The following is a 20,436-nucleotide window of genomic DNA, read 5'->3' as shown; positions in this document are numbered from 1 at the left end:
GAGGGATACTTACCATTGATCGAGCTCGCTTACAATAACACCACTGATTTCTCTACTAGCAAAGCTTCCTTTGAGATCATTGAGGGAACTTGCAAAGCTCCACCTATTCTTCTCATAGAGGACAAGATCTTTGAGGGCGACAAATTTGCTCAAGCCTTGGATATGGCTTGTCAAGTGCAGCGGAAGTGTTTAAGGATTTAACTCGAATGTAGTACTCCGCACGAACACAAGGTTACTTTACTTCACTTGAAAGAATTGAACTGAATTGAATGAAAGAGAAAGACGTAGAGAGAGAGAGAGAGAGAGAGAGAGGAGAGAGAGAGAGAGAGAGAGAGAGAGAGAGAGAGAGAGAAATGAAATGTTATATTAACGTCTTCAAAAGGCCAAAATGACCTATGAGACCAAAAAGTTACAATTGGTGAATCTGATACCATGTCTGAGTACGAAAATTACAAAGTTACAAAGAACTAGCACTAAAACCATAGTTACCAGGAACGGGAAACCGGAACGGGAACGCGGAATGGGAAAGCCGAACAAAATGCCATTCCCTGTTACAGGTACTCACGTTTGAAACACAGAACGGGGATTCGGAACGGGATCTTGGAATGGGAACGGGGAACGGAGACCTGAAAACGGCCATTCCCTGTAACTATGACTAAAACACTAAGGAGAAAGGAAATGGGGGGGGGGGGTTGTGAGTTCAGATGAAATCTCTCATCGGTCGCTTTGGATCTCATCGACCTCCTCCATGGTCAGAGAGAGAGAGAGAGAGAGAGAGAGAGAGAGAGAGAGAGAGAGAGAGAGAGAGATGACACCGCATGTCGGGTCCCAACCACTCTCAAGGGCCCCCTTGCTCAGTTGGCAGAGCAAGTACTTGCTTCATTTTTTGCACAAAAATGCTGATACAATGATGCTAAATGATGAGATGCTAATTGCTACTTGACCAGATGCTTGGTACTGCTTAGATACCGAAGGATACTGGCTAGGGATGCTAAGGGGTACTACGGTAGGTGCTTGGTACCGAAGAGGCTAAGTGCTGGGTACTGCGGGTACTTGGTGCTTGGTACTGACGGGTACTTTGGGTACTGAAGGTACTTGGGTGCTAAGGACACGGAGGCCCAGATGATCCCTACGCTAAGCTAGGCAGGAGCCAAGCCAAAACGCAAGGGGTGCTAGATGCTGAGAGGCTAATGGGTACTGCTGCAGATACTTGGTACTGCGACGACGACGAGGACGAAGAGGAGGAGGCCGGCAATGGCTGAAAAACTGAAAACGCTGGTCTTGCTGGCTGATTTGAAAACGCTGCTGATCCACAAGGGCCGATCGCTGAATTCAGGGTGCTTAGGGCTGAAAAACGTTGGTGGGAGAGGCTGAGGGAAAACGCCAAGGTTGGCTGAAAACTCTGATGGTACTTGGGTGCTAAGGACACGGAGGCCCAGATGATCCCTACGCTAAGCTAGGCAGGAGCCAAGCCAAAACGCAAGGGGTGCTAGATGTTGAGAGGCTAATGGGTACTGCTGCAGATACTTGGTACTGCGACGACGACGAGGACGAAGAGGAGGAGGCCGGCAATGGCTGAAAAACTGAAAACGCTGGTCTTGCTGGCTGATTTGAAAACGCTGCTGATCCACAAGGGCTGATCGCTGAATTAAGGGTGCTTAGGGCTGAAAAACGTTGGTGGGAGAGGCTGAGGGAAAACGCCAAGGTTGGCTGAAAACTCTGATGGCTGCTGGGTACTGCTGAGAAGAGGGTGTTGTCGATACTACTTCGTCTTCTACCTCTTCTGCCTTCTCTAGCGCCCAAAGGGCTTCATTAATAGGTCTTTTAGCCATTTTCTCTACCTACTTTTAATAAATGTTATGTCAAAGTCACTTATTAATAAATGACTTAAGTGACTTAACTGTGCAAGTGAGGGTATGCAACTATGACCTGCCTGATCATGCACGTCCTTCTAGAGGCTCACAAAGTGCGACGCTAGGTCCTAAGCTAGACTATGATTGACGCTAGACTGTAGTAGAAGCTTGTCCGCGTGGCACAAGTGTAGTGCACATGTGACATGGCTTACACAAAGGCTAAAGAGGCTTTACAAAAATCTTTAGAGAAGCAAAAGCTAGCAGCTGACAAACATTTTTGTATTATAAGTAGTGGACATTTGGATCACATGAGGCTGATGTAATGTTTTGGTCTTTTAAGCCTTTAGCAAATGTATATAACCTTCCATTTCATTTCATTTCTCTCTCAGGAATGTTTGTTGTCACAAGTATCACTGCTCTTCTGACAAAGATGCACTTCATTTGGCAGAGAGAAACTTGCTTGTCAAAGTCGTATTATAATTTATAGTGGTGCGCCCTGTTTGATCTGATGTAATTCCTGGGTGAGAGACAGAAGGCAGTTTGGGGTAGCTTGAGCTCTCAACTATAATTGTAGGGTTTTCATCTGTTTTCTCAGGTCTGATTTCTTTGTTGTATTTTTCAGAGAGGAGTTTAAGTTCAAATGGAACTCCTTTTCTCCCCAACCAGCTACACGACTTCCAACCTTAACTTTTTCTCCTCGTCTCAGTTCAGGCTCAATACAACATACTAGTGATTCATCAGAAGCTACTGTGTCTCAAACAAAGTCAGCAAAAGATTATTCAAGTTCGTCAATGAAGGTTAGAATTCTCTTTTTTAGGAAATGACAAAATACAATATCTCTAGTTAATGCTTTCAAGAAAGTTTAACATCGAATGCAATTTCTGTATTCTATTTGGGCTTTTTGCCTCAATATGTGATTTGAAGCCACTGTTAAAAGTTGTTTATATTTCTGCTGGGACTCTTGGCATCCTGTCAATCTAGATAGAGAAAAGAGCAACCAATTTTACTATAGCAGATGACTCACAAAACACTTCTAAATTCAGCTCACGCGTAGAGTGCTCAGTGCTCTAGGCTGCCTTGGAGAAAGAAGTCGCCTTTTTGCGTCACTACTATGTTCGGTTTAGTATATAAATAAACTGTGTCTCAGGGCCATGCATACGAGAAGTTAATGAAAACTCACATATAACATGCTTTCAGTTTATTAAGGTTGCACATAAACCATATATGTTTTTCCTTGTTCAAAGGATGGAGATAGGAGCACGAAAGATGTCTTGTATTTACTGCCAGATGAGTCTATTAAGCCAATAAAAAAAGCTGCTTCTAGGGTAATCTCATCTATGTCCTCTGGAGAGTTCGACCAAGATGAAGAGGAAGACAGTTTGGATTTTGGAGGATATCAGCCATCTTGTCTTTCAGGGTCCGTGTCAACTCATGCAATGCAACATAGGCACTTCACCAACTTTATCTCGTCGTCAGAGAATCTAGATGCAAAAGAGAAAACAACAGGTGGGAATGCTTGGACCAAGGAACATGATTCTCAATGAAATTTCGTCCAAAATTTCTCAAGCTTGCATGGTACATTTAGTTTGATTGATGGTTTTGATTTTTCTAGTTGCAGAAAAGTATGTGAAGAATGATTCTTTCTCCATATTGAATACATCGGACCAGGTATGAATTAAAAATTTGCACTGGCTTCACTAGTTGCAAACAGACTTTAAAGCTGGATGATTGTAAATGCATTCTCTCTTTCATTTTAGACAGTTGTTCTGCTAGTGAAAATTCTTTCAGGGGCTAAGATTTTCTTTCCCTGGGTATGCCACGTAATTCTTGTATATGTCTGTGTTATCAGCCAATCATGGAACAAACTAGTTCGTTATAAGTGGTTTTCCCACTACTATTGAGCTTGTTGTTTTCTGTCCATGAGGGCTCATTTTGTGAACTTGTTGTAAAATAAGTAAATATCACCAATTATAACTCTAATTTTGTGGCTAAACTACACTTTTTACCTCTTTTTACGCTGCATGGGGAAACGATACCTTTACACACAGTGCAGTTTAAGGTCAAACCAATGAAGTTCCCGTTTTTCTTATCTCTACTTATATAGTTTGATCCTAAGCTCATTCTGTTTGACATGGTACATAGCAAACACAGCCTGAGGTAGATCAAGTGAAGCATGAGGCTGCACCTGGGAAATCAAAACTTGAAAAGTGTTTTGAAGCACTTCACTGGAAAGATACACCTTGTTGTACTCGCATCTTCAGTGAAACCAAAGTAATGATTAGTCTGTAACAGTGTCTTGATAGTCTATTGCAAACTGAAAAGTTGGCCTTACAAGTTCTGAGTCGACTAGCTTAATAAGCTAGTCTCTTCAATTGTGATGCGCCAACTCTTGAGCTTACATTCACATCAGTACACCAATCACAAATTTTTGTAGTTGCACTTTTGTGCTAGTGAAAGCAAAAAACTTGTTCATGCTTGATAAGCCGCAGTTTTGGTACTCTAAATCTCAATGAAGAACTTATGAGAAGCAAGGAGACCGATTTACAGAATGAGACCAAGTAAGGGATAGAAGCGACAAAAAGCTCTCAAGATCAAGAAAAAACAAGGCAACACATTTAACAGCAAGAAGTAAGCCTTTGGATGTGATTGAGGCGTTTAAGTGGAATGTATAATCTCCATAGGGAAGAAAAAGCAGCAGGTCTCTGCCCATGTGTGCAATCTAGAGGAAATGGCTTTAGAGCATGGCATGTAGAAAGTAAACAAGGACCCTGTGCATCATCCTTTACTGTTCTACATTTCAGGTGTCGACATTGAACAGTTTCCACAAAGAGGGTGCAATAAATAAGAATCTTATCATGCAACTATGTACAGACAAATTACTGTATGAAGAGTGCTTCTATGCATAATGCTGCTTTACGTAATAAGCCTTTGGCAGTATCTTTGGTCTTCTTGTATGGGAAACATGAAAGTTGTGCCTTTAGCATATGCCTTTGGCTTCACAATTGTTAACTTTTATCAACAAGAGTAATGAATGCTTTATGCCACCCCGAACTTCTTGGTGCATCCATGGCTAATGCATACTTGTTGTGATGTATTAATCCACTGATATGGCCAACGTTTTCCTGTGTTCTGTAGTCTTTGAAACTTCGCATAAGACTTTTGTCAATGATGCTAGCAAACCTATTTTTTTGTTGTTGGTTTTCGTGGTTTTCTCTCTGACATTAATTTTCTCGTTCAATCTGATTTTGTGCTCCTTAGAAAAAAGTAAATCAGGATGGAGGTCCTTGTAAAAAGAACGAAATTAATGAGCTTACTGATATTTGGAAACATAATCCTCTGCCAGTGCAACACTCTCCCGCTGAAACATTACCTTTGAATCCATGTTCTATCCCTGTCACAAAAGAAAGCACAACAGATGAAAAGCAGGGGTTGTCAGTAGAAATTAAACGACTGAGGAACGAGAACTTGGCTCTTAGGGAAGAAATAATGAAGATCGAAGCAGAAAAGTTAGAACTTGAGAAGGAGTTTCTGGAGAAGGAGCTCTCTAACGATCCGCAGGGGACAAATCAAGAAGATTTTGAGAGAGAGGAGGCACAAAAGATTGCGGAGGAGCTGGCAGTAGAGCTTCTATCTGTGAAGCAAAGCCTGTCTTTAACAGAGGAAAAGATTGATTGCATGAAGAAAGTGCATGAACATGAGGTATCCCTATCTCAAACTTGAATAAACTCATCCTGTAAACTTCGGTCACAAAAATCATATTCATGAACAAAGTTCGGCTCAAATAGGTCTGTCTAACTTTGTGTCATGTTCCAGCTATGTATTCAGTTTGTTGCATTCAACTTACCCGCACCATTTTCCTTTCGAAGTAACTCTCACGGTATTTTCTAGGTTCAACCAACTCTCGTAGGTGCTTTAACCTTTGCTTGCATTGTACTTGCTTTGAATGCCTAGTGAATTTGTAATGGCTGTTTCTCAGCATTCACCTACAGTGCCGCACCTAGGTTTAACTAAGAACCTGCTCCTAGAAAATTCTTGGCCATTATGAGTCCTTGTCCAGTATGATTCAACAAACATGGTATTTGTTAGTTTTCTATCGTACTCCATTGAATGGGTGGTAACCGTAGAGGGCACCATGTTTCAACTGAAATAACAGAATTGGAACAGACTTTAATGCTTCATCACTATTTGAAACTCTAAGAGAGACAATCCACACGGTAGACACGAGTGGCCAAGTTCCACTGGCCCAAAAACCCTGGCCCGTATTTCTTTTAGATTGATCTTTAGAGAGTTCAACTACCGAGAGGAGTGCTCTCTTCAATTTGCAACTGAGAGTAGCCTCCCTTAAGGCACCCTTTCAAAGCAACTGCTAATTTTGGCGCTCAAAAGCTCTTACAGATTTGCAGCCAGACTGCCATGTCAGCATCCTTAAATCATGGTGTGTTTTTTGGGTCCATACAATTTACCACGTCATCACTTTTGTGACACACCCCTCTTAAAACAAGAGTAATCACCAGTGAACAGACCTGGAAAAGTTAATCCGATTCTTTAGTAGACAATGCCTTCATGCTTTCATGCCATATGACCATCAATACCAGATAGTGCATTCTCTAGCATGCATCGCACCATATAGTTCCACGATTAGATTTCTATTCAACTATCTCATCCTTGTCAGATCTGTCGATATCCCGACATAGCAATATCTCCTCTGCTCGTTCTCTCTCGCCATGGCTTGCAGCCGGTATCACCCTCCATAGCCCGACTCCCAACAGTACCTGTACTCAAAGTCTTGGCCTGAAGCTGGGCCAACGAGTCAAAAGGATCTGGTGTAGCCAAGCCACTCATCTAGATGTTGTAGTGGATTTATCTAGGATGTGATGTACCTAGGGATTGCCTTTCAGTCACTCAAGCCAGTGGTACTTCTATTTCCACAATGTCGAATGCAATCAGAGTTTAGAGTCTGCATCTAAATGCACTCCTTGATTGCACCTTGGCATACCCCCTCCTTTTCTTGCCCTTGTACCTTTTCTCCTAGTCTTAGCTTGAAGCCGCGTGTGCTGCCAGCCACTAGTCAGTCTCTGGTCTGGGTCTTGTAGTCTTTGCAAATGCTAGTAGAGTGAGCTGCTCCATTGTTGTCAGTATATTTAGTATTTTCTATGGTTAGTGTTCTCATTGGCCTTGGTGTTCTCCTATGGTATACTGTGCTTGTCTTTGGCAGAGTATTTGCCTTGTAGTCTAAGTTCATCTGTGGAAGTGTGATTGAGACTTTGGCATCCTGCACAGAGGCAACTCATTGCACAAAGAGCACATTACTCATTTTTCCTCTACAGATGCATGGCAAGTTGGTACCAACCAAGATGATCAGCAGGTACTCTTTCCAAAGTTGGAGTTACGGAAAAAAAGAGGGCCTTTTTGATCCACGGGATCTCACTTCCACCCAGGTGGTACATCGAAAAGAGCATATGCCACGTATTCTTGAGTCGAGGAAGGAAAATATGCTGTATACCGTTGTGGTTGAGTGATCATTACTGATCCTCGATTCAAATGACAATAGGCTGCCCATGATACCTTACAAATGACAGTATGAAAGTGTAAATGGATCGATGAGACGGGATTTTTTGTGGAAGAAACAGGTTTCCAGGTTAACTATGTTCTTACTTGCCTACCTTTTTTGTGGATACTATTAGAGGACGTATGGTCTCTTTGCAAGAAAGCGAAGCGGCAAGGCCACTAGCTTTGAAATGCACCAATTGTGTATATGCTGCTTTAAATGACTTTCTAGCTTTGTCAGTCATGTTCATATATGATTATGGAAATTGTTTTGTGGAATGTTAATAGACTTAGTGTGTTCGGGGCTTGTGGTCCTTCGAGGCTTCTTATGAGGCATGTTGGAGCTTGTGCACAGACATTTGGAACTTGGGAAAGATGTTCCCTGTTCCAGAGAAAGCATTTCTTCTGTTCTGGCTCCCGTTTTCTGTGCTCACCTTTCTTGATGTACATGCGGCAGTAGGGGAATAGGACTTGACATAGGTAAAGTAGGGCCACATGGGCCTCAATAGAAAATCAAGGGCTCTGGTGAAGATCACCATGTTCCTATGGCCCCTTGCATTGTAGATGGGGTTGGTTTGTTGGATGGCCAACTTGCTTCTATGGATTTGATTGAAAGTGTGAGGGTCATTGCATCTGGAGACTTGGATTTATCCTGTTACATGACAAGCGCTCAAAAGATTTTTTGTCTCGAGGTAGGCATTCATGCCCTCTACATGTTTGTAGCAGCTCGGTGCATCACGAATGGCCAAGCATTGTATGCTGACTACATTGTTAGTGACTGGTCAATCCAGGGTGATGTGGCATGAGCATTTCATTTTGAACTAAGTTTGTAGCAGGAGGATTATTGAAGCGGTTCTGAGAAACCCCTTGGTGCACTTGTAGCTGGGGGAGAGCACTTTTTAAGAAGCTGATGGAGCTGTTGCTTATTGTGTCTTCTGCATGACTATCTTGAGTTTGAACTTTGTCGCTCGCACCTTGCTTTTTAGGTGAATATAGAACTTTCTTAAACTCATCAAGACATACAGTAGCTCATAGCCAGCTTTGGTAAGGAGCACAAAACCACTGATTGCGGAAAGCTGAGAGTGACTGTTCCCTGTCAAAGTAAAGTGACATGAAATTAGTATGAAATGGAATCAAGTTGCCATTTTTGACATGAGTTTGTTTGGAATTGGCCATCCCTTTTACTACGATTGGGCTTGTTCAAACTGTCCTTGTAAAAGAAACCTGAGAGCGAGTTGTGACAGTGTGCAGTGTAAACCTGATAAATCACATCATCCCTCTTGATGCATTTAAAGCTGAAAAAAATGTACATGTAGGAAGAGCCCAGAGGCTTGAAACCAAGAAGTAGTTGGGTAAATGTTGTATGGTTTTTTGGGATTACACCACTCTCGTAACTGGCTATATTGTTTTACTTATATTTTGAGGTATGTTCTTTAAATGTTCAGTTATTTGAAGTGTTTGTTTTTTTCCCCCGTAATTGAAAAGAGATGTCCCGATTTGGTTACGTAAGGTGGATTTACCGACTGGTAGTACATTCTGCATGCTTGGCTTTTTCCTAAGATAGCATGAAAAGTGCGAGTTTGTTCTTTGCTGGATGTTTCCCTCGCCTTTAGTACTGTCTGGTACTCCAATATTATAAGGGATGTAGGGTATGGACGTTTTCTTTTAGCACCTATATCCTAAGATAGTATGAAAAGTGCGAGTTTGTTCTTTGCAAGATGTTTCCCTCTCCTTTAGTACTGTCTGGTGCTCCCATCTTATAAGAGATGTAGGGTATGGGCATTCTCCCTTAGCTACTAGAATTTATTTTCTTTTTTGCTTGAAAAAAAGAATATGAAGATAATCGGGTATGATGACATGGTCAAGTTTGTATGCAGCTGTTATGTTTACCTAAAACAGAAATTAAACTCTACCCAACAAGATTCTTCTCATTTTGTTTTCAGGCCATGTACTTTTACGGCTTGGATGCTGACAATTAATTAATGCTGTGTCTTGTGAAAAAGTTTATTTCCTGTCAATCATGTTGATGATTTTTTAGCACGGTAGCAAAATCATTGTTTGTTGAAGTGCTTTGCTGATGATTATTCTTTCCATTTAGGTTGATATGCTGAAGACTACGCATAAGAAGGAGCTTGAGATGAAAGAGCGACAATTGTCAATGCAGGTATGCTACAAGTCTTACAACGTTTACAACATAGTCAGATTTATCTGCCACATACATGGGGTCATGGATTATCTAATTCTTTCATACGCTCCTTCTCTGTTATGAGTTTTTATACTTACTTGTCTTGTTTTGGAGGAGGAGAATGTGGGAGCAGGAAACAATTCTAGTAGAAAAGAAAGATGCCATGGAGGCTTTCTCTCAGCTTCTTTCAAAAGTGGATGGTTGGTCTGTTAGAATTGATGAATTGCATAAAAGCATTGTTTGTGAGGAAGGAGCAAAATCATCATCGGCTTGGGTTGGGAACATTGAAACCATGGTTTCTGAACACGATTGCTCCTTGCAAATGCTGGAGAAAAGATCAACTGATGTGTGCAATCAGGTTTGTTTTCTTTACTCATATCGTAATTCTTTTAATATTGTTCTAAAAAATTGCAACACCACCCGCCTTTTTGTCACTTTTATCTTTTATGGAATATTTGCCAAATGTTTTAATGCTATCTGCCTTAATGTACAATTTTTTTGTGACCTGTATGTAGTCTATTATGGATCTTTCATGATTTGCCAAATGTTTAGTCCTCATCAGGTGGAGATGGTGAGGACCTTCCTTATAATCACGTGAAGAAAGCAGTGCCAGTGCTGCCCCCCCCCCCCCAAATCCTGACACTTCTTGGAGTTCCTCACCAGCTCTGGATTTCAGGAGCCACCTTCAGCAAGTGGATTGGTCTCTATCTTGGCTGATAGCTCCTCGTCCGCTTTAGTGCAGCACTTTGTTACTCACCCTGTGGCAGTCTCCTGTAGTCTGTAGGTGATGGCAGCTCTCTCTTATCCATCATCTTTCACCATCAACTGCTCTCTCCCTTCTATTTATCCGCTGCCTTCTACTGTCAAATAATATCAGTTGGTTGGGCATATGCCTGACGGTCGAGCTCTTGTAGATGTTCCGTGTCCTTTACACCCCTGGTAGCCTTTGGTGGTTTAGGTTTTTGGTATATAGATGCTGAATGTGCTTTTGGTGGAAGTGCCTATCTTTCAAAGTCCGTTGTCCTCCTCTCTCCACTCAGCTTGCTAGGGCACTTTTTACTCTCTTTAGGAATAGTTTTGTTACCCTGGCTTTCAGTTTCTACAGTTTGCCCATGTGGCTAGTTGTATCCACTTTTTACAGTTCCAATTTGCTTGCCTTCAAAATTGGCACCATTTAAGCATTCTAAGGGATTCTTCAAGTATTAGAAATCAGCCTCTTTCTTTTGATTTTTTTTAATAAAAATATTAGAGAAATAGAGAGAGACTTTATTATCATCTTTCAAAAGACCGAACTTGGCCTATGAGACAAATTAGTGTACGTGTGCGGGGTATCATCTATCATCCCAACAAAATGAAAAAGAACTGAACTGAAAAGCTATAGCTAAGTAATCAGCTGATACTAGGGCTGAATCTGGGTGTACAATGAGTGGGAAGAGGAGGCCAATGGACGTCCCATCTGTCTGCATATGAAGCACTGATCTAGGAGTTGCGAATACTCCACGCTCTGGCAGAAACACCCACCACTCACCCTAGGTAGTAGGACTACCTTCGGGAGAGTGGGTGTACCGAACCAAAACGCGTACCATAGGTATGCTTGTTGCCTTGGCCACAACTACGGATGTTGTACTGTGTCTCCGGGACTGTCCCAATCTCGGAACCAATCCTAGACAAAAGCTTGATGTACTCTGGCCGGGGAAGCAAACCAAAATGGGAAAATCTGCTTCCTCAACAAGAACATCAAAAACTAGGTCGAAACCATGGCACCACTGTCGAAAATGGGCCATGATTGTTCGAATCTCGGGAGTCTCAAACTCGACCTGGTAGTAGCCGCGCCCCGTGCCCAAGAAACTGCACATCGATGATCTTTCCCACCCCGAGAGAAGGCGGGCCTAGAGGACATCGCGCACCTCACCTCTACTAGGTTGGGTGCCAATAATCTTGCAGATAACGGAGGTGGCTTGGAGGCGCTCCACCTTTGCTACAAGGCTCGCTTGCTCCATCGGTAGGAGGCAAGTCGAATGGTAGGCTTTGTGGTGTCGGGCAAGGGGGCTTCATCTGAGTCCCTTTGAGGTGAAGTAGAGGCTGCCATTCATGTCTGCTGCATCCACATGGAAAAAGAGGTCGAAGATGAGGCTAGGTGAAAGACAAGCTCCCCGCACAGAAACCCGACGAGGTGGGATGAAAAAGGTGGAGGTGGTTAGACTCGAAAAGGGGGGGGGGGGGGGGGGGGTGGGGGGGGGTGGTAAAGGAGGTTGCTCACATTCGATGTACGGGACAACTTGTACGTTCTTTTATGTACCATGAACTAGTATGTTTTGTTTTGGACTAGTTCGATAGTTTTCAGGTAATGTTGGAGTCGTGTTGACGGCCAAAATGACCATTTTGAACATTGTGGGCTGCTTGTTGGGTCGTTTTCCATGTGTCTGGGCTCTAGCCTTTTTAGCCCTTTACCCCAATAAGCTTTGTTTATTCTTTAAAGACTAGACTCCATACTAAAATAGTAAGTCTTCTACTTTTTTATCTCCGTACTCTGGGAGTACGTTATAATTTTTGTAGTTTGATTAGGACCACACGTCTTCATACGTCGTCTAGTGATGGTACGTGACTGTACGTGTCAACTCCGAGGGCTGTGGGAGCTACGGGCAAGGGTAACAATGGCGAAGGAAAGAGGGGGGGGGGGGGGGGGGGGGGGAGGGGGGAAGCGATGGCGAAGAGAGGAGGGGGCACAGCAGCGAGTCAATCACCATGCTAAGCCGCGTCTCATGAACCTGCTATTGTTGGTGCAAAATGCTGCTTGCTGTGTCAACTATTGGTGTGCTATATGCTGGCTTGTGTGTTGCTCACGGCATTTCAAGTACACTATTGCTTCAATTGCTCGTGGAGAAGCATCGGTGGAAGTGTTTGCCTGTTGGCAACATAGGTGGTGCCATACAAGCCATCTAGAGCTCATCAAAATATGTCTTTGATTGTGGTTGCTTAAAGGAATGAAGGTTTATAGGCTTTTAGCAATCCTTTCGCACAGATCTTCTCCTCTTGTTGCAACTAGTGTCGAGTTAGGAAAAGAAGCTTATTAAAGGCTTAAATAAGAACCTCTTGTTCGTAGTAATGCCCTTGATTTGGGCTCCAATACCACTGTTGGCATTCAACATAGAGAGAGAAGAGAGAGCCATGGTGAGCATAGAAGCTGGCTAGAAGTGGCATGACCAAGAGAGAGGAGTTTTTTTCTATGAAAAGTAGCTTTTACATATATAGCCTTTTGGCTCGTGCATGCATGCTCATGCAACTTACCGAACTCAACTATTTCTTTGTGTAGCTTATATATATTGAAAGGGAAGTATCCCCAAAGTAGGACTTATGCGAACAATATGCAATGTGAAATAAACGTTGTTTTGTTAGAACAATAATCATCTTTAAAATTCAAATGCCGATCACAGTTTTTTCTTTCGATGAGGGAAAGCTTCTTTCCTTTATTTTTTTGGTTTTTTACATGTAGTTGGAAAGTGTAGCTATCATGCTTGATAATGCAAGGAAGGATATGGAAAATCTACACAAGCAGGAGGAAGAGCGCATGAGCAAGACACACATTCGATTACAAGCTTTTCAAGTAAGATTGGACTTTCTTTAGTTTAACCATTGTCAATAAAATGTGCAACTTACCCTTAAAATTCATTCAGAAAGTCTCCCATTTATGTGGGTGCTTTATGTGTGGGTAGAGAGAGAAAGAAAGAAAGAAAGAAAGAAGAGTCTTCTAGAGCCAACTCGCCTATGAGACAAAAAGATGTACTACTATGATATATCCCATAAAAATGATAAAATGAACAGAACCAAAACTGAAAGCTGGGGGGGGGGGGGGGGGGGGGGGAGATCTAGAATTAGGTGCTGAAAATGGAATACTATATGAGGCAGGTGTACATGCATGGCATGCAGAGTCTATCTATCTCGATTCTCCATCGTGCCCCCATAGTGGTAGTGTGATATGAGAGTACTTTTTTTTTTCCTTCTTTTTCTTTCTTTTTTTTTTATTGGGGGGGGGGGGGGGGGAGGGGGGGCAAAGAGCTCCTTGAAGAGTATGCCCAGATCTGATTTGAGCTGAGTTATTCTCTCCTTGATCTCTTGGTGGTGTTGGCTCTGATCTTTGTCATCTCTCTAGGGTAGAGACTAGGTATCCAGGAGCATGGTGCTCTTTGTGTCTTTGTAGCCCAATGTACCAGTTCCCTGTTTCATATGGATAATGGAGCAGGCAGTGGGGCTAGTCCTATCTCTGGATTAGTCCGATTCTATTGGATCCGACTAACAGCCCAGCACTTTGGCTAGGGTCAAATGAGGGTTAGCCAGGCTGTCACCTAACTGGCTTACCATCCACCAGTCTGATGGAGTCTACTCAGCTCGTCCTTTTTCTGTAGAAATTTTGCTTATGTATGTACTATGGATGTTATCATTTTAGGGATTCATTACCAGTCTCTTGATCTAGAGTATTGAGTCTGTCACACTGTCTCATAGCAAACTCCATGTACTTTCGAGTCTCTACACCCCTATTATAAATGGTGGCCTGTGGCCTCGAATTGTGAGTGTTACTAGCAAGTTCTTATGGATGATACATCATGAGTTGAATGGTTCAGCTGAGCTTTGAGTGCCATTGTGTCGTGTCATTGGATTAGTTTCTCTCCATGATTATCTTTGCAATTGTTGTCATTGCCATTTTCCTTGTGTAGTTGGTTGAGAGTGAGACTTCTTGCACATTGCACTTAAGGGCACCCATAGACTGCCACCATCACTTGAAAATAATCGAAATAAGAGATTCATACCACAATCACTTAACCAAAAGTAGAAACTTAAAGAGAGAGGGAAAGAGAGACGACACAATATTGAAGGTCGGCCATTTATTGGGGTCGGAATGGCAGACCCCCCATAGGGCTTTTTGTATTACTGAAGCTCTCAATGAAGTTAAATACAATCATGATACATCTTCTTGCCAATAAGGTGGCCGTTTTACCATGTGCCAACATAATGGCCTTCTACGATCAAGTCAACGATTTTGGCCTTCTTTGATCAGAAAAGTATACTCACAGTCATCTCTTTAAAGAAGCATCATCTTCTTCCTCCTCTTACATCTCTTCTTCATCATGTGAAAGCATCACAAAAACATACCAAGCTCTTAAAAACATGTGCATGCTCTTCTATGGAAGAGTCTTACTTAAGTTGTTTCATGCACAATTCATGCATGACAAATAAGTTCTCCATCATTTTCTCCGGGACTGGTGAGGATAATTGACGAGCAAAGATGTTGGTGCAAAAACTAGTAGACATGATTAAAACATGAAAGTGTTACCATAGATGCGTAAAGTTCAATGAGAGCTCAACTCGTTCTCTTCATGTAGCATAGTATAGCATAGTCGAGCATAGTAGCTATGGAGATTTTTGTGGGAGAAAGAGAGAAAAGTGAGCCTTTTGAGAGGAAGAAGCTTTGCTTTGAAGGCCTCTTGTGGCAATAATTCACGTTTTTCACCCTCCTTTGCTTGTGTATTCGAGATCTGTTCAACACGAAAATTGTATATCTCGCCGTTTCTGGTCTAGATTGCGGGCTGTTTTAGAGATCGGCTCTTGCGAGATATTTCAAAAATAGTATCACTAGGTCTTCTTTTGACAGTTCAACCACTTATGGACTTTTCCTTAGTTCTTTACCTGACACTTTCCTCTTGAGGAGTATCCACCACTTCTTAAATGGCGTGGGTGCATGGATAATTAAAGGTCCTCAAGCTTTATTCAATCTAGTCCACATCTTCCTTTTAGATGGCATTTCCGCACTCTTTTTGAGACAGGTTGCTTCACCCCTTTGGTATCCTAAGGTCTTGAAACTCATGGTAGAGCCATCTTCGTAATCTTTGTCCTTCCACTCTTTTTATTTTCCATCTTTAGAATGGCCAATTCTAGAGAAAGAAAATCATTTAAGTAGACCATAATTAAATTTTGCGACATTACCTCGCCCTTGAAATCATTGTCGTCCTCAACTATGCACATATACAAGAAAAGGTGAACTAAGTTTGTTGGCATGTAGCTAAGGATTCACTTTTAGCACATTAACACTATTCCGCAGTAGATGACCAATCTGCTTGGCGCTTGGAAGGCAAGGCTATCACAAGCGTTTCTAATCATTGTAGCTAGGCTGTAGATAGCAAGTTAGCGTAGTACTTCGGAGACATAGCTGCCGCAAGTTGGTCCTTTTGTATGCATACACTTTGGAACAATTGAAACATAAATGAAGAGCAATTAGAAAAACAAGTTAAATCAGAGAAAACCTTTTTCTTCATTTTCTTTTGTATCAATTACCTTTGTGATTACTTTTCATGCTATTCATTGTAAGCATTAACTAAGTATATTTATTCCTTTAACTTAAATTAGCTTTAAATCTCGTAGATCTATTCTTAATGGCTTTTGAATGCTCCAAAAACATCAATGTCCTCCAAGGTAGGCACTCTGTCGAGATGGCTCCTATGTCGCGCCAGCATGGTATGGATCCTTTGTCGCAATTTGTGCCGAAGTCGAGAGGGCCCCTTCATCCGTGGGCGACGGGACCGCCCCAACTCTATCGCTCGATCAAGCAGTATGCCTCTCGTGCCTATGGTGCTGCTATGCTGTGGAGGCTGCTCGAACTCCTCTATCTGTGACTGAAAGAAATCTGTAATCTTCCGCTGTCGCTGGATCTCTCTCATTGTACCCCTCGTCAAGAGGTCCTCTTTGTGTTTGCGAATCTCCATTAAGTATAATCCGAGGCATCTTTGATCTTGGTGAGAGAGCCTTTTGAGAGGGAGAATGTTGAAGCCTTGCTCAACAAGCTACGCTTACCCTCTTGTGACACATCACACAATAATTCACGTTTTTCATCCTCTTCTGCTTGTGTATTCAAATTGTTCAACACGAGAGTTGTAGATCTTGTCGTGATTGGTCAGGACGGAGGGCCGTTTTTGGGTTGTCTGAGTGTCTTGCCCTGACCAAAGGAAATTCTTGATCAACCTCTCTACCTGGTTGATGAAGGAACTTGAAAAGATCCAACAAGATGTAATGTACCACATAGTAGCCAACAACACCTAATTGGCCACTACAACTCTGCCTGCCAGAGAGAGTCATGCTGAGCTCCAATGTAGCAGCTTCCTCCTGATGGAAAGCAGGAGGGGAGCAATCTGCTACTCAGGAGACAAGTCCAAGCCAACCTGACAGCCCAATTATCGAACTGCAGTCCTTGGGGAGATCCATATGAAACCCTCACCTAGCAGCCAATCAGGCGTAGGAGCACTGCCAACCAAGAAAGCCACTGTCTTTCTCCAGTTGATCAGTGCGCCTGAAGCACAACAAAAAGTCACACCTGTGCAGGTTGGCCTCGTGGCGCCTGAATAGGGAGCGCAAACTCAGCATCCAGTAGCTCGTAGCCCCGAATAGGGAGCGCTAAGCCACGTAAGCCAACCTGCTGTGAAACCAAGAATCTGCTCATCGCCTCACCATAGAACAGAAAAAAGAAGGGGGCAAGAGGGCAGCCCGTCTGACTGAACGTGTGAGCATGAAACGGTCTCCTCTACCACCTGCCAAAAGCACCTGATTGTGTGCCCGTCTGTAAAGAGGTGATACATCTCTGCTCCAAGCATTAGAGAAGCATTAGAGAATGCCCTCCAAAGAGTCCCAGTCAACTCTATCGTAGGCCTTCTCAAAATCGAGAAGAAGTATCACCAGATCCTCACCACAGAGGCACGCGAGGGCAGATGCCTCCCAAAAAGTAAAGATGTTGTCAAGGATACTGTGCTTCTTGACAAAACTTGTCTAAGTCCTATGATGTAAAATACTCTTCAGAAGTGGCTGAATCCTCAAACTCAGAGCCTTGGCAAGAATTTTGTAGGTTGAGTTGAGGATGGTAATGGGCTGCCACTGTCGAATCTCATCCAAGGAGCCACTCTCCTTGGGAATGAGGTAAATCAGGCCCTCACTCATGCTGTCAGGCATCACTCTTGTGTGTAAGATGTGCTAAAAAGCGCTGCAGATATCTGAGCCAAGCAAGTCCCAGTACTCTAAGAAAAAGCTGGGATCCTCACCTGGACAGCTACCATGGGGAAGTGCTCTGAGGGCTGCGTGGAGCTCCTCTAGCTGAAGAGGTAGCTCAAGCCTCTAGTGTATCTCCTCAGTCAGAAGACAAGGCATCTGTGCCCAAACCTGCTCTTTACATGCATCCTGACGCTCTGACCGAGGCTCTGCTGGCAGTAGGTCACGAAAAAAGTCAGTAGCAACTGCACGCATGTCCTCTGGCTCTGAAGCAACTGACTTGTTAGACCTCCTCAACTGGCTGACACTGGCGTGCTCATGTGGGTGTCTCACTGTCTTGAAGAAAGACCCTATCACTCTGTCACCCACCTGGGTGCACTGAGACGCTTGTCGATGGAAAGCAAACTCATAGCGCCTCTCCTCTATGTTGGCAAGCTCCTGGCGAGCCTGTTGCAACTGCTCCTCCAACCAGGGACTGTCTGGATGCAGCTCCTGCATCCTCTGCAAGGAAGCAATGCCCTGTCGGAGACTCGGAGACGTTGCTCCTCCTCTCTCGTTGCAGCCAGGCGGGCCGTAGACTCCTAAAGAAAAAGCAGACTAAGCTGAGCAAGTCCAAAGTCCACTTTGTCAGCAGGAGAGTCCTGCATGTCTGAGCCCTCTGTCCAAAGAGCCACTACTCGCTCTCTGAGCGCAGAGTCCAGCAAGACCCTCTTAGGGATGCGTAGCATCGTGCTCCCCCTCCTCTGTCTATCTGTCACTGGGAGGATCACAGGTGCATGGTCCGAAAAAGAAGTCCTAGCCAGAATGCAAATTGTCCCACCCAAGTCACAGAAGTGGTCACTAGTGTAGAAGCGATCTATTCGAGATAGACACTCCTCCCACTCTGGGTCATGAACGAGAGAAGGTTAGGCTGTCTGCGGGCCTCACAAAGCTAGAATGCTACCACACATTTGAAACCCGTAGTCATACATAACCTCTCCCAAGCTGTCAACTCAACTCCATGCACAGTAGTATGGCTACCTCCAATCTTGTCAGAGGGGTCCTCCAACATCTTGTTGTGTAAGGTGCAGCGGAAGTGAATATTGAACTTTGCTCAAGATGAGTGCTCTGAACTGTGCTCAAGGGTTCCTTTTACTTATGGAAGGGAGAGCCTTCCGTTCCTTTAGTGAGAGAGTGCAATGGACACAAACAAAGTGGTGAACACTGTGAATGAAGGTGCTGAGACTGAGAGATAGAGAGAGAAGAGAATACGACACCAGAATGTTGTCAAACCCTCCTCCGAAGGCCCCACTCTCTATGGCGAGAGCGGTCTACTTATGATTGCACAAATCTCTACAATGCTTGGACTTGCCGACGATGTCGACGGTGATAAGGAGGACGACAAGACGGGCTGAATCTGAAAATCGCTAATGGCTGAAATCTCCAAATCTTTATCTGCTGAATTTTGACTCTATGTCGGTGACGATGATGCGACGACGACGCGCTGAAAACGCAGATGCTGAAATCTGCGTTTTCCGGGCTGAAACTGCAAACTACGCTTGATCTGACCGTGGGGCGAGGATCTGCTGCGGGAAGGTGAGATCTGCGAGGTTCGGGGGTTCTATTGTGATGTGTCTATGTTGAAAACTGAAAACGTTGGTGCTAACTGAGGTTCTGTTGCGATGAATCTGCAAAACGCTGAGTTGCTCTGTTGATCCAAAAACACTAGGCTGAATTTTGTCTTGCTATGGAGATCTGATAACGCTAGGGCCGATTTGTGATCTGTGGTGAAAACGCTTAGTCCTGCTGTCACTAGGTGGATCTGCAATGCAAAAACGCTGGAGGCTCTGCAAGGCTGAAAACGCTGGTTGTTCTTGTGGTTGAAAAACGCTAGGAGTTCCGCTTGGGGGGGGGGGGGGGGGGAAGGTGCCTGATGAACACAAGGTTCCTGCTGCCTCTTCTGCCAGAAAGTGCTAGTGCTAGGGTTTCTTATATACTTTCTTACCCATATTGCCCTACCCAGTTTCCCAACAAGTCACTTAAAAATAATAAGTGAAAAATGGTTAAAATAGGGAAAATAGGTCTATGCAATGTAAAAATGCTCCTGATGGGTTCTAATGGTAATTTGATGATCATGTTGTGTGCAACCAGAGGATATGCATCTACTCTAAGTGCCTAGACACGAAGGGTCTGCGAACAGACTCACAAAAGTGCCAGAACACTTTCTAATCTAACTGAACTGAACCCATGCCACGAAGTAGCTTTTCCCCGTACACATAGGGTTGTGTGTGCACGCACGTGACATCCCCTCCTTTTCAAAGTGAGGTACTGGTACCGAACTGTATGGCGTCGAGGGAGATCGCCAACAGTGTTTAGAATCCTGGAAAGGACTCTTCGTCGGCCCACTCTGATGCGTGGGTCATGCGAAACTTGAACTTCATAAAGGTCTGCAACGCTTGCTTCTCTGGGCTGCGCCGAAAGCGACACAAAGTCTTTTGTGGCTCCTTTGATGCTTCAACTCCGTCGATAGTCATGCGTCATCCTTCTTCAAGAATCTCCGAGGCTGAAAATTCGTGAAACCACTTCCAACACAAAAACATGAACATACCCATTCCATGTAAAGTGACTGGAAAATTCTATTCTTCTTTAAAGACTGTGTATGCAATGTAGATGAACATATAGACGGAGTGCCAAACCATTCATCAAACACACGCAAACTATGGAATCGAATCTTGACTTTCTGATCTAAATCAATCAACTGTGGAAAATCGCAATGGAAAGGCCTATGCTTGAGGCTCAATCCTTCTTGTGCTCTTTTTGATACTGTGTCATGCCAAGGAAGAGACA

General features: G+C 43.5%; 1 protein-coding gene across 5 annotated transcripts in view; it reads left to right on the top strand.

Annotated features, from left to right (window-relative positions):
- Window positions 1–20,436, top strand: part of LOC147446384 (uncharacterized) — a 93,276-nt gene that overhangs the window by 20,634 nt on the left and 52,206 nt on the right. For 2 of the 5 annotated variants that reach the window (XM_086525622.1, XM_086525623.1), the window contains exons 3-9: window positions 2,476–2,650; window positions 3,098–3,359; window positions 3,466–3,521; window positions 5,112–5,552; window positions 9,499–9,564; window positions 9,719–9,943; window positions 13,079–13,189. In XM_086525622.1, the coding sequence (XP_086381748.1) occupies window positions 2,476–2,650; window positions 3,098–3,359; window positions 3,466–3,521; window positions 5,112–5,552; window positions 9,499–9,564; window positions 9,719–9,943; window positions 13,079–13,189 (1,336 nt within the window). The remainder of the gene's footprint in view (window positions 1–2,475; window positions 2,651–3,097; window positions 3,360–3,465; window positions 3,522–5,111; window positions 5,553–9,498; window positions 9,565–9,718; window positions 9,944–13,078; window positions 13,190–20,436) is intronic. The other 3 variants (XM_086525624.1, XM_086525625.1, XM_086525621.1) reach the window with 2 other exon arrangements.

This window comes from Adiantum capillus-veneris, chromosome 12 (assembly GCF_014529385.1).
Source record: "Adiantum capillus-veneris isolate H3 chromosome 12, ASM1452938v2, whole genome shotgun sequence".
Lineage (NCBI taxonomy): Eukaryota > Viridiplantae > Streptophyta > Polypodiopsida > Polypodiales > Pteridaceae > Adiantum > Adiantum capillus-veneris.
This window is presented reverse-complemented; position numbering and strand designations above follow the sequence as displayed.